The following is a 12,643-nucleotide window of genomic DNA, read 5'->3' on the forward strand; positions in this document are numbered from 1 at the left end:
TCCCTCTTAAATAAGGCTTAACAAATTGAAGAAAACCCTTTAGTACTAGCAAAAGAAATGTTAATCTCAAGGGACGAAAAATTTTGGAAAGCTGAATTACTGATGCGGCTGCAAACATACTAGGTCCCAGTCGCAAAAAGAAAGTGGTTCGACGGTAAATGCAAGCTTTTCTGAATACTATCTGTAAGATACTCTCCGCTATTTTGTTAGGTTGAGCAGCCCCATACGCCCAGAACATCATTGGCCTGTACCAAAGAGCCTTCACTCCAGGCAAATCAGTAACAGATCAGATTTTCTCCCTGAGGCAAGCAATGGTAAATCTGTTGGAATATGGCCATCAGTTGCACGATCTTTTTATCGATGGCAAAATCGCTTATGATAGCATAATCATGGTACGGGTATACATGGCCATGAAAAAATTCGGTATCCTGACCAAATTGATAAGACTGACCAATGTGCGAGGCCAAATAAAGGTTACAAGATCACCTTTGATATTGAGTGCGGTGCGGGATCGTGGGCTTGAAGGCCAAGGCCAAGTATTTGGTGGCAACGTCAGCACCAAGAAACAACGAAGCAACAACATCAAATCGCATGCCAACAATGAAGGTAGGAGACTTCAAATTTGAGACCGTTGATAATTAATAGCTACGAGGAGGAAATCCGTGCATGGTTGTTGGTAGCCAACAGGACCTATTTCAGATCAAAAAGTTCTTTCTGCTCGGGGCAATGATCTTCCCAGCAAGAAAAATCGCGAACTTTTAGCGTCGTTCGAGGGAAGAATACCCCGAAGAATTTTTGGTTCCCTACATGAGGTTGGACGATTCCGTAGACTATCCTCCACGGTGCTGCTTCAGATTGAGCGATCGCATAGACCAGGCTGCTACCCGACTAAACTAAACTAGCTATGGTAGGTAGGTAGATATAAATGGCTGCGCCTAGGAGCCCAATCGGCACTGTGGTGTGCCGCTTCAGATTGACAGATGCCGTAGGCTAGACGCCGGTCGTTTTACTCATAGTATTTTCAATATATACGAAGGTATGGTATATCCTGGGTCACCCTCGATGATTATCAGGCGCTCAATAAGCGATATCTAATAGGGATATCTATTAGGGACATGATGATCTGAATCAAAGCGATCAAGGTGCTGGGGGTTTAACGTGGGTACCTTTCGTGTAGACATAACCCCACGGTCCTATTCGGACACGGAATGAGTTGGAGACCACAATCAGAGCCCCGCCATGACTGGCACTGGGGTACTGATTTATCTTGAGTGCAGGTCAGCATTCACACCAGTAGATCTAATACCTCTGCCGCAACTAACGGGTACGGTACCCGAGTTGTACAGCGCAACTCCACGCTTGAGCCCGAGTGAGCTCTGCCCGCGATGTAGGCATAATCACAACCACCATGAAACTCCCACAAAGGGGCCAACCGCAAATAACTGGGCCGAGAATACATCCTTCAGGGATTCTCCTGGAACATATGCTCTCAGAGGGCCATCCCGGTTCTCATGGTACCAGATAATCTCATATGAGGCTTCATGGCAAGAGCCACTTCAGATGAGTCCCTTGCAGACTCGGGTCTGATCGACCTCCTCTAGTATGAATCAAAGCGATAACCAAAATAATCGTTCCGTCGGTTGAGTGATTTCAGGGATTAAAATGTGATCAATAGTACTGAACTCTAACTCTCCCTCTAAACGCCAACCGTTCAAAGTAGGCTCACCTCAGCAAAAAGGGGGTTAGCCCATATTTACTTTTCTTCCCTGATATTAGTAAGACTGTCGCAACTAATCATTAAATTTTAAATAAACAAAAATTGACATTTTAGAGAGATGTTTTCAATCGAACCTTGAATCTGAGTCTGGACTCATATTACCTGCATGTTCAATCGGAAATTAGTCCTACTTAAACGACTGAGACCTAGTCTTAAAAGAATGAAGAAGGCCTTCCTTTTAGTTGTATTGTTGGCATAAATACCTAATACAAGAACGATGAGTTGTTGATGGGAAAATTAGGAGTTTTGAAGTTCTTAATCACCCCGCGTGATATGCTCCGGCATGGTGGTTTCAAAAGACCAGGCTATCTCGGTGAAGGATCCACATGATGGCGACGCCCCAATGGCTAAACTAACCATAAAACGTCAACAAGGAGAAGATAAATTCTTTGATATTCTGCTTGTTTTCTCAATGACCATAATGAAGTTCCTATTAGAATATTGACTAGAAACTATTTAGTATGCCAAATGTAAAGGCATGGGAGTACCCGCAGGATGTGATGTTTCTATCTATCGTATCTTTTGGGGAAGTTCCAACTTCAACACGAGAGGATCGAGACTACTAGAGCATCTAGAACGAACCGAACTGTAGATCTTCAACTTGGATCAGACAAGGGCTCATCGACCACAGTGGCACCTCTTAACTTTGGCTCTTACCAGAGAGTGGAGAGTATAAATCGATATCACGCTTTCATATTACAGACCCATTGATTTTGAAATTGGACAGAATTTACCCCCAAAACCTTCATTTTGAAATTCCTGAAAAATAGATTTTGCGATGTACAGAAAAGAATAGAGCGCCCGAATTTTTGGGGGGATCACCAAATCCTCTGCTAGAGTTGAGAAAACAACCCAGATGAGCACAACTTGTATAAGAGATGCTTTCGAAGAAAGCTAAAACTAATGAGAGCACTTCTCAACTGTCACCCGGAGTCAGATTCAGCTGTTAAATGGAATCGATACAAATGGGCTCAGACGGGTCTAAAGAAAGATATTAGATCGGCTAAATGATCATACAAAGATAGCACTTCAAGAGCTCACGTGGAAAGTTGAGAAGGCGATCTCCGAAAAATAACTTACATTCATAGATATTCAAGATGCCTTCAACTAAGAATCCATCCACTATTAATAAGTTGGATTCTTCACATGCTGCAGTGGAGGGGGATCCACATACTGGTCGGATGGAAGTCTATTAAGGCAAGATACCTTAAGGGCCACGGCGAAGAATTGTCTCTTCTTTTACAACTGCTGACCATTGGACACCTTGCTCATATTCCTAGAGGACACAGAAGTTTGTGTACAAGCTTTTACGGAAGATCTATTCGTAAGCATTATCCGCAAGTTTGTGGGTAAAGTATGTAACGGATTGAATGCAACTTTGCAGGAAAGTCATAGTTGGTATCATCGTGTATAAGTTAAATATTTAGGGGTACTTCCAGGAATAACATCCGATTCCTGCTGATTACTCTGGTGCTGTTGGACTCCTACGGGCAAGATATGGGGAGTTTCACAGCAATAGATGCATTGGATGTACGCATCCATGATAAAGCCTATTATGCGTTACCTAACGACTGCCACTTCCGTCTTCTGACCACAGTGCATACATACGTACGTATCAGGCCAGCGTACTTCGATGATAAGACGCAGACAAATATTGACAAATGCTTGGAACTTTTGGGTAACAGTGGAGTTCGCATTCCAAGTGCCACTCCCATTTAGTTACACAGAAAGAAGACTAGCACAGCAACAGTCCCAACTAGATCTTGTTGTTAACATAACTGCATTTCTAAATGTTACACATGGCAGCAATAGCGGATATAGCACTGTTAATGTGTCGAGTAACATGTAGTTCGGTTCCACCGTCAGCAGAAACCCCGCTCTCTAGATATTCAAATTAGTCGACGCCTTCGATTTTCTGCCAATTAATGCAGACAGGGGAGTGCGATGACCCGCCAGACTGAGAAACTTTGTTTTGTTGGTGTTTATCTTCAACTCTACTTGCCTCTCTTTCCAAATCTAGAGCCATTAGGCCAAGGTCCACAACCCGGTGAAAGAGCAAGCGCAAACTGTCTGATAATATTAGTTTCTCCGGAATGCCCCTACTGCGGAAAGCATTCCAGATACACTGTTTGTTGGCGCTATCGAAAGATATCTCAAATTCGATGAAGGGCAGGTGGACTGAAGATCAAACCTCTGCGCACTGTTCCAAAATGATCCGCAGGGTGTTGATGTGGTCAATGCAGGAGGGATTGGCCTGGAAACAGGCCTGCTTGCTGTCGATCAAGCTTTCGAGATGTTTTCTGATGCGTTCCAGCATTACTTTTGCTATTATCTTTGCGACGACAGGGAACACGCAGATATGCCTCCAATTTCCACAAAACGGGTCTCCTTTTTTGGAATCTTGACGACCATCGCCTTCTTTCACTCTCCGGGAGAGGTTTCGGATTCCCAAAATTTCTGTACGAGCAGCAGATCTGCAGTAGCTGCAGGTGCAGCGATAAACAACCCTAGGGGGAAACAGTCAAGCTCAGCGATTTTACTACGTTTGGGTGCATTGATGGCCGAAATGATTTCTCTTCTATTTGGAGGAACAGTCCATATCCGCATGATGCGGTGACTAGTCATTAAATTTCTTTATATTTCGCCCGAAATCGGAGTTTCAACGCCTTTGAGGGTCAGTCAGTCTCAAGCGTCCGAGACGATCGGACGTGTGCTCACGAAAGTGCCGAGTGAAAAATCCAAAGTGCGGAGTGAAAAACAAAACAAAACACAATCGCGACCGTAGTGTTTTCGGTCAAACATTCAGTGGCGAGGCGCTATGTCAAAGCGCCCGGTTGAGGACAGGTCACTGTCGCCCCAGGGGATGGATCCTGAGCCCAAGAGGATTCACCCCCTTGGGGACAGCGAAAGCGAGGCTCCATCAAGTCCCGAAGCCAGTCGGGAACCCGCCCGAGAAGATAGCGAGTCGGACATGGCTCGCGAAACGTCAGACGACGATCAAGACGATGTCGCCGCCCTGCGGAGACAGGTACAAGAACTGAGAACCTCCCTGAAGGAGATGACAAGCCGGTACGACCGGCTCTCTGCGTTGTTCAGTTCTTCATTAGTGGAATCTACCATCGCCCTCAACAAGTCATCTCAGCAACCCAATACAGCAACTACATCAATTCATGAGAACCAAGAAGAACGGTCGATGGCAGAAATGGAAATTCCCACACCGAAGCCACAACAAAAAATAGCCTCAGCAATAGCATCTACACCCTCACCCCATCTAACGACAACAACAACGAATGTCACCGAACATCCAGCCCGACAACTACAACAACCAACCACACACACCCCGATAACAACCACCACAACCACGCAGCAAGCCGCTCAACCAGCCAAATCCACCCCACCAAGGGTAAGTCAGGAAAAATTCCCGCCGCTAATTATCCGCGCTGACCCCACAACCACTAAAGATATCACTAACAAAATTCTGTCCACAATCCCCAACAATATATCCCTTAAAAAAACATCAATACGCTCAACCCACGTCCTCGCCACCTCCCAGGCAGATTACGATTCTGCAAAAAACCTACTTAAAGAAGGAAACCACCCCTTCTTCACGTATACTCCGTCACACCTCAAACCAATCAACCTAGTCCTCCGAGGACTAGATTATACATACTCTCCCGATGAAATCCTCAAGGAGCTACACCGCCTCGGCATCTCCGAAGCCATCAGCGTTCGTCAATACGAGACTAGCTCCTCCCGACGAAACGCGAAACCCCTCCACCTCTTCCTTGTAACGTTTTCCCCCAAATTCCAGCAGGCCACTCTCACGAAAGCCAGGGCGATGTTTCACTGCATCGTGAAGTTCGAAGCCGTCCAGCTACACGAAATCACCCAATGCCGGAACTGCCAGCGCATTGGGCATGCAGCGTCAAATTGCAATCTGGCTTACCGTTGCGTTAAATGCAACACCCCGCACGGGCCACGACAATGCCCAAAGAAGCAGGAAGAAAATCCATCCTGCATCAACTGCGGAGCCAACACTCATCCGGCTAGTTATCGCAACTGCCCGATGTTCGTGCAAGCCCGCGCCCGCCAAACACAACAATCACCCCCCACAAAGCATAACCCTGCTCCACCAACCAAACCCGGTCCCCAACCAAAACCCGTTCAGGGCCCCGCCCCGTACAACCCTACGTCCCCACCACTCTCTTACGCTGCGATGGCCAGGAACGCCTCGCGCCCAGTCCCCACCTTTGACCTCGACTCCGAGATCCACTCCCTCTTCAACATCTCCACCACCCAACTAGCCTCCCAACTCACCTCATTCCTCCCCACATACAACTCCCTTTCCTCGCCGATGGAGAAGAGACTCGCTCTCCTCTCCTTCCTCTGCCAAGTGTCCCCCAGTAATGTCCACTAAAGTGGTATTACTGAACGTAAATTCGGTGGTCAGTCGACAAAAACGTCACGATCTAACTAATTTCTTGTCCGTCCACAAACCTAACCTACTCCTCCTCACAGAATCCAAACTGCACCCAAGGCATAAGCTGCACATCCCCAACTATACCACCTTCCGCTCCGACCGTGTTGACCGCCCAGGCGGAGGCACAGCCATACTAGTGGCAAATCCCCTAGACGCTCAACGGGTCTACATCCCAAACACTATTGCCCCATCCATGGAGCTAACGATTGTCTTCATTGCCACACCTTCCTCCATCACATTCCTAGGTAGCCTCTACTGCCCCGACCAAACCCTCAATCCCGCTGACATCTCCAACCTTACACAACACCTCAAAGCCCTCCCAGTCAGCCGAAACAAGCGTTTCTCCCTTGTACTAGGGGGCGACCTAAATGCCAAACATAACACCTGGTATAACACCACTATAAATGCCAATGGCAATAGGTTAGCCAACTGGTACTCACAACACTCCCACCCTCTACAGCTCACCCTCCTCCCCACCAACCAACCCACCTACCACAGGCAAAATACCCACTCCTTCATCGACCTCTTCCTGGTAAGCAACCACCTTCTCGTACACCCCAGCACGCCTACCTCCCCCCAAGACCTCCCCACCATCCCCGGCTTGAGCGATCATGACGGAGTGGTTCTCCACTTCAATATCACCGACCGCCTCCCCAAATCCCAGCCTAAATTCCTTCCCAACTACGCTGCCACTAACTGGCAACGCCTCAACTACAACCTAGCCGACAAACTCTCGACCATCCGCCTCCCGTCCAATCCGTCTCCTACCGAAATCGATTCAGCCGTGGAAAAGCTCACGGAATCCACACAAAAGGCTTGCAACGAAACCATCCCTCTCAGACCACTAAACTACCAGGGCCTAATCACCCTGCCACCACACATCCTAGACCTCATCAAACAAAAATCAACCCTACGACGCCAACTCCACAGGCACAGGTACGCTCCTCAATTTAACTTCCTCAAGTCACAAATCCACTCCCTCACACAACGCATCCAATCCCAGATCCAGACGCTATACGCTGATCACTACGCGGTAAAGCATGCGAACATCTCGCTTAATCAGCAAACATGCAATAAACTCCGGGGTACCTGCCCCCGACTAGCCAAACCCCGCTCAGCCAGCGTCCTCCCACACAACACCTCACCCAAAGCCCACGCCGACCTGATTGCTAACAGCTTTCTAGCCGCCCACCACACCACCCAACATTTGTCCGACCCACCCACAGAAACAGCGGTGCGCCAACACATACACAACATCACTACCACGCCAGCCATCCACACCGAATTCCCGATCCCACCATCCGAATCTACAACACCCTACTGCTTACCAATACAAGCCGTCACACCCCAAACAGTTGAATCCATTATCCTCTCCCGAAATAATAAAAAATCTACCGGACCCGACCACATCCCCATCATCATCCTCAAAAAATGCGCCAAAACCCTAAGCCCCTTTCTCGCCCAACTCTTCAATCAATGCCTCCTCTCTGCACACTTTCCCACCCCATGGAAACGAGCCCACATCGTCCCAATCCTAAAAAAGGACCAGCCTTCAGCTTCCCCGGGCAGCTACCGCCCCATCTCCCTCCTTAACGTGACATCGAAAATTTTTGAACACGTCATCCACGATATCATGCTCCAACACATCACCGACCACGCCATTATCCCCCCCTTCCAGTTTGCCAACAGGCACGGCCACGGCACCTCACATGCCCTCCTAGTCCTCAAAACCGACATCCTATCCCAACTAAACAACAACATCCCCACCACAGCTTGCCTCCTCGATATCCAGAAAGCCTTCGACGCGGTCTGGCACGACGGCCTCACCTACAAACTCTCCCACACTTTCAAATTCCACCCACAATTATGCAAACTCATCCTTAACTACCTGTCTGATCGCCAATCCTTAGTCCGTATCCACGATACCCTGTCCGACCCTTACAGTCCTCCCGCAGGCATCCCCCAAGGCTCAGTTCTGTCAGCAACCCTCTTCTCCCTATACACCGCCGATATCCCACTCCAGCACCCTACCAACTCCCCCCAAGCAGTCAAAACCATCCAATACGCTGACGACTTGATCCTCTACACCTCTTCCCGGAGAATAAAATCCGCCCAAAACCGCATCAATACTTCAATCCAAACCCTCAACAAATTCCTCCAATCCTGGAAACTCCTACTCAACCCCTGCAAATGCGAAGCCATCGTCTTCCGCGGTAGAGCCACCTTTACCCGCAAGATGCTGGCCGACACCCGCAACCTCACTATCAAGATCGGACCTTCTACCATTCCCTCCGTCAAATCCACTAAATACCTGGGAATAACCCTCAATACCCGCCTATCACCCATACCCCAGGTAAATTCCATCATTTCAAAGACCCTAACAGGACTAAAAACCCTATGGCCCATCCTTAAGAAAGACTCCGCCATCCTCCCTAAAGTGAAACTCTACTGCTATAAGCAGCTAATCCGTCCCTTAATTACATATGGATTCGTCGCATGGTGTGACGTCTCCTCAGCTCAAATGGAGCGCCTTCGGGTACGCGAAAGGAGGTTCTTCCGCCTCTCCCTTTCCCAGTCCAATATCCACTCCAACCAAGCTGTCTACGACGAGGTAAAGTGCTCCCGCATAGACCAGATCCTCCTTACCTCACTAACCAAATTCCTCATCAAATGTCAAGCCCATGAAAACAACCTCATCCAGTTTTACTCCCACATACGAAACCATAACACTAACCCCACATACCGCCACCATCCCCTCCCTTCAGACCTCCTAACCCTTTCCTCCCAAAACAGCAGTTATCGCGGCGGGAAGATGATCATATTCAACCGCCCATACGATCGACATCGCCCTGGCCTCGTCTACTCCACCGCCCAATAACACCACCTTCCCCTATATGTATCCTTCCTCCATCCATTCATGCAACACAATTATCCAACGAACAAACAACAACATAAGAGGGGTTTTTCCTGACTTTCCCCTCTATAACATTAGCCATAGGATAAATTAATACCACCGTAAATTAAGTCTAGTATTAAGCAAAATGTTAATTTCTAGGTAAAGTTAAGCTGTTAGAGATAAGTCTAGTATTAATTTTAGTCATAAACTACCTGTAACAAAATCAAACAAAATAAATTGAATGTGTTAAGAAAAAAAAAAAAACGCCTTTGAGGGTCTTTAAACCGTACCGATTACGGTCTTGGGGAGAATAATAGCCACATGAAGGACGTTCAATTGTGAAAGATACAACCATCAGTTGTACCAAATATTTAAAAATTCCGAAATCTCCAAATTAATAAAACTTCAGAAGTTGCAATGGTTTGACTACGCTCAATGTGTGGACAAAACTCGGATACCTGAAAGGGTATTCGAAGGAAGGGCAGAAGGAGGACCGATAGAGAAACGCAAAAATCGCTGGGCAAATTCTGTTGGTGAAAACAGCGCATCTCTGCTCGGATTTCAAAATAGAGGACCCCATCGATTGATCAAGTTGGTTGAAGGAAGGACATCCTGAAGGCAAAGGCCCGAAATGGGCTGTAGAGCCTCGACAACAATGAATGATTCGTGGCAAAGGGGGAGATTTTTACTAGCGTAAAGTGACCCGACATGACGAGTAGGTCTAGTTTACAGGTTGCCAATCGAATCGATAATTGACTCAGACGATTCATTTGATCACTCCTAACAACTTTTGATGACATATGGCTTGGTAGATATTTTCATCTTAAATAAGTATAGCATCTGCATATAGATACATACAGTATAAAATATATTTCACTTGCCAGGCTCAATGATAACATTTGATAAGATACCGTTTATATACCTGAAAAAAAAGAAAAGAAATTGTTGATTATTTGCCTACGCTGTCTTAATTTAAAAAGGATTCAAAATTTCTTTGTGATTACATATTTACTTAAGACAAGTCTACTACCTTTTCATCTTCTCAAATTTATATATATTGAATTCATTCATTCACTCAAACTCCCACAAAATGAACAGTTTCTACTAAGCTAATTTTCTTCAATCTTGTAAGCATCATCCTGAAGCAAGTCATTCACCAGCTTCATAACTTCGTTAACTTTGTAGATGTCTATCAAAGGACCCGCAGCCCACACTTCAAGTTCGTATACAATTTCAATCTTACAAGTGTACGTGCGGCCAAACTGCCTGTGTTTCTCTAGAAACATCCCTCAAGTCCTTTTCTGCTTTTTCGCTTTCCCTCAGAAAAGGATTTGATGTCATTTCTCGAAAAGTTCACATTGCTCAATTTCCACCGCAAAGCTACACTTTTTATGCACTCCATATAACCACAATTGCTACACTCTTTGCCAGGCTTCCTTGCCGACTGTGGTCCTTGGATTAGACACAGTACACTGCCAGATGATAAAGGGTGGGAGGGGGAGAGTATACAATATGTGTCACCTTTTCTATATGGGCGTCACAACGATTACGAAACAGACGATGGAGACGTCGACGTGGAAATTGTGAGAAGTTTTTGTTTGAGTTTCTGTTTTTGAGTTAGACAGCTGTTGCATAACAACATTCTCAAAAGAAGTATGAAGATGAATGGAGGGTGGATGAATCACGTTGTGGGAAGTTCCGTTTATTTAGTTTTAGCTAACAGTTTCAGAGTAGAAAAGTCGATCGCTTTTTAAAAGCCTTTGAAACAAAAGGATTTCAGGTAAATGACATATTTTGATGGCTGCGGGTCCAGCGAAAATCACTGAAAGCGGACCCTATGTAGTACCTCTAGGAAACTCTTGTCTTAAAAGGTAGCCACGGACCCATTGTGAGGGTGAATCTGGGAATTTAATACCGTTGCTGCTGCACAAAAACTGATTTGTTGCGTTCTGTCACTGTTGTCATTAAACTAGATGTTGGTAAATCAAATCAGCGAAGAAGTCACCTCGATATTCTGCATTCGGCCCTATTCTGGGTGGAAGCAGTGGAGCTGCCATCTCAAAGGTGACTCTTGGGAATCGTATGTAGCCAGAATGCTCTAAACATTTGCAGGCACTTACTAGACGGTACTGAAAGACGAAGTGTATGTGGTGAGGGGACCAATTGTTACTAGAGCGTTTCGTCAACTATAATAGATTATCTTTCAAAGTAACTGAAGGTACTGACCAATCACATATATCGAACCCTGGTAGGTTATCACCTCACACAGTTCACCACTGGTAAAGTCGGTTACAGGAATTGGCCACATCCTATAGAACATGACAACAGTCCGTTTATGAAAAGTGCGCGAACGCTTTGGGAGATGCCTAACACGCCTTCTTGCTGATGAGGAGAGAGAGCTAGAGTCGACTCTGAGGGGTGCATTCAGGACTGAAGCGTAAATCCCAGATATGCAAAAGGAGGATGTACCGAATGTAGCTCATAAGGCATCAACTACATTCACAATAATCTCAAGAAGCCCAAAGGGGGGAGAGCACTAGATCACCAGCCAACCTGTCATAGGCAGTTGCATTACTTGGCATAACCTGCAGCGAAGTTGTTTCTATTTCTTTCTGTATAATTCACAAGTCCGTGGGTATCTACGGCCAACTGCAATGAACGTTTTTCATTCAAAAGTTCGGCGGGCCAACATCCCCGGATGGCATGTTGCGAACAACTATTGAAAATGGCATGGGACTTTCAAGTAACAATCGCAGCCACTTTTCATGTATCCATGTATGCAACGTCCTTAATTTGGCTTCAAAACAACAAAGACAAATACATCAGTGCTAATGTGTCGAGTGATATCAAGTTCAGTGCGGAACAAAACATTGCTTCATAAATATACAGATTTATTAGCGCCTGCAATACTTTGAATTATTTCGTTCACTTCATTCTCTGACCACCTCACAAGAGATTCATCTCCTTGAATCTTGGAATACATCCATTAACCTCCCTTCAACTTCCTACTTCGAACACTGACATTAGAAAATATAAATGTAAAAACGATTCTTTTTTGTTTGCAGTTTTACTTATAAAACCCTCTTACCTCTAAACTTCCCTCAAAAAACCCTAACATCAGTTTAAATTTTCAATTTTAATAGAGAAATTTTTTAATATTCGGAAAATGACTATTTTTGTCATCGTTTTCACACGAAACTGCTCATGAACCATATCGTTTGATGAGTTTCCAACGTTTGTTTCTGGCTGAGGCGAAATGTTGTGCATGAAATGGAAATGATACTGAAGATTCTATTGATACTTTATTTTTGAGATGAATCCGGTTTGAGGCAGGACTGTTCGATAAGAAAATATAGAAAAATTCGAGGCAACTTTTCCTGTTGTCTCAATTGATAATGAATTTTGGGATCCATGTCAATGCCTACAAATTCGCGGAATATATTGAAGCAGCTGAACGAGGATGGAATCGGAACATCATCTGGCTGGATGA

The 12,643-nt window shown here is 45.7% G+C and overlaps 1 protein-coding gene across 1 annotated transcript; it reads left to right on the forward strand.

The window, feature by feature from the left end:
• The first annotated feature begins 4,748 nt into the window (after nt 1-4,748).
• LOC119652165 lies at nt 4,749-12,230 on the forward strand. Its single transcript, XM_038056110.1, has 2 exons — nt 4,749-5,180; nt 12,219-12,230. Exons 1-2 carry the CDS (start codon nt 4,749-4,751, stop codon nt 12,228-12,230), a joined length of 444 nt encoding a protein of 147 aa, XP_037912038.1.
• Nucleotides 12,231-12,643: the final 413 nt, after the last annotated feature.

Source organism: Hermetia illucens, chromosome 3 (genome assembly GCF_905115235.1).
Source record: "Hermetia illucens chromosome 3, iHerIll2.2.curated.20191125, whole genome shotgun sequence".
NCBI lineage: Eukaryota > Metazoa > Arthropoda > Insecta > Diptera > Stratiomyidae > Hermetia > Hermetia illucens.

Coding starts and splice junctions, on each gene's coding strand:
- LOC119652165 (XM_038056110.1), top strand. CDS start 4,749: ATGGCTCGCGAAACGTCAGACGACGATCAAGACGATGTCGCCGCCCTG.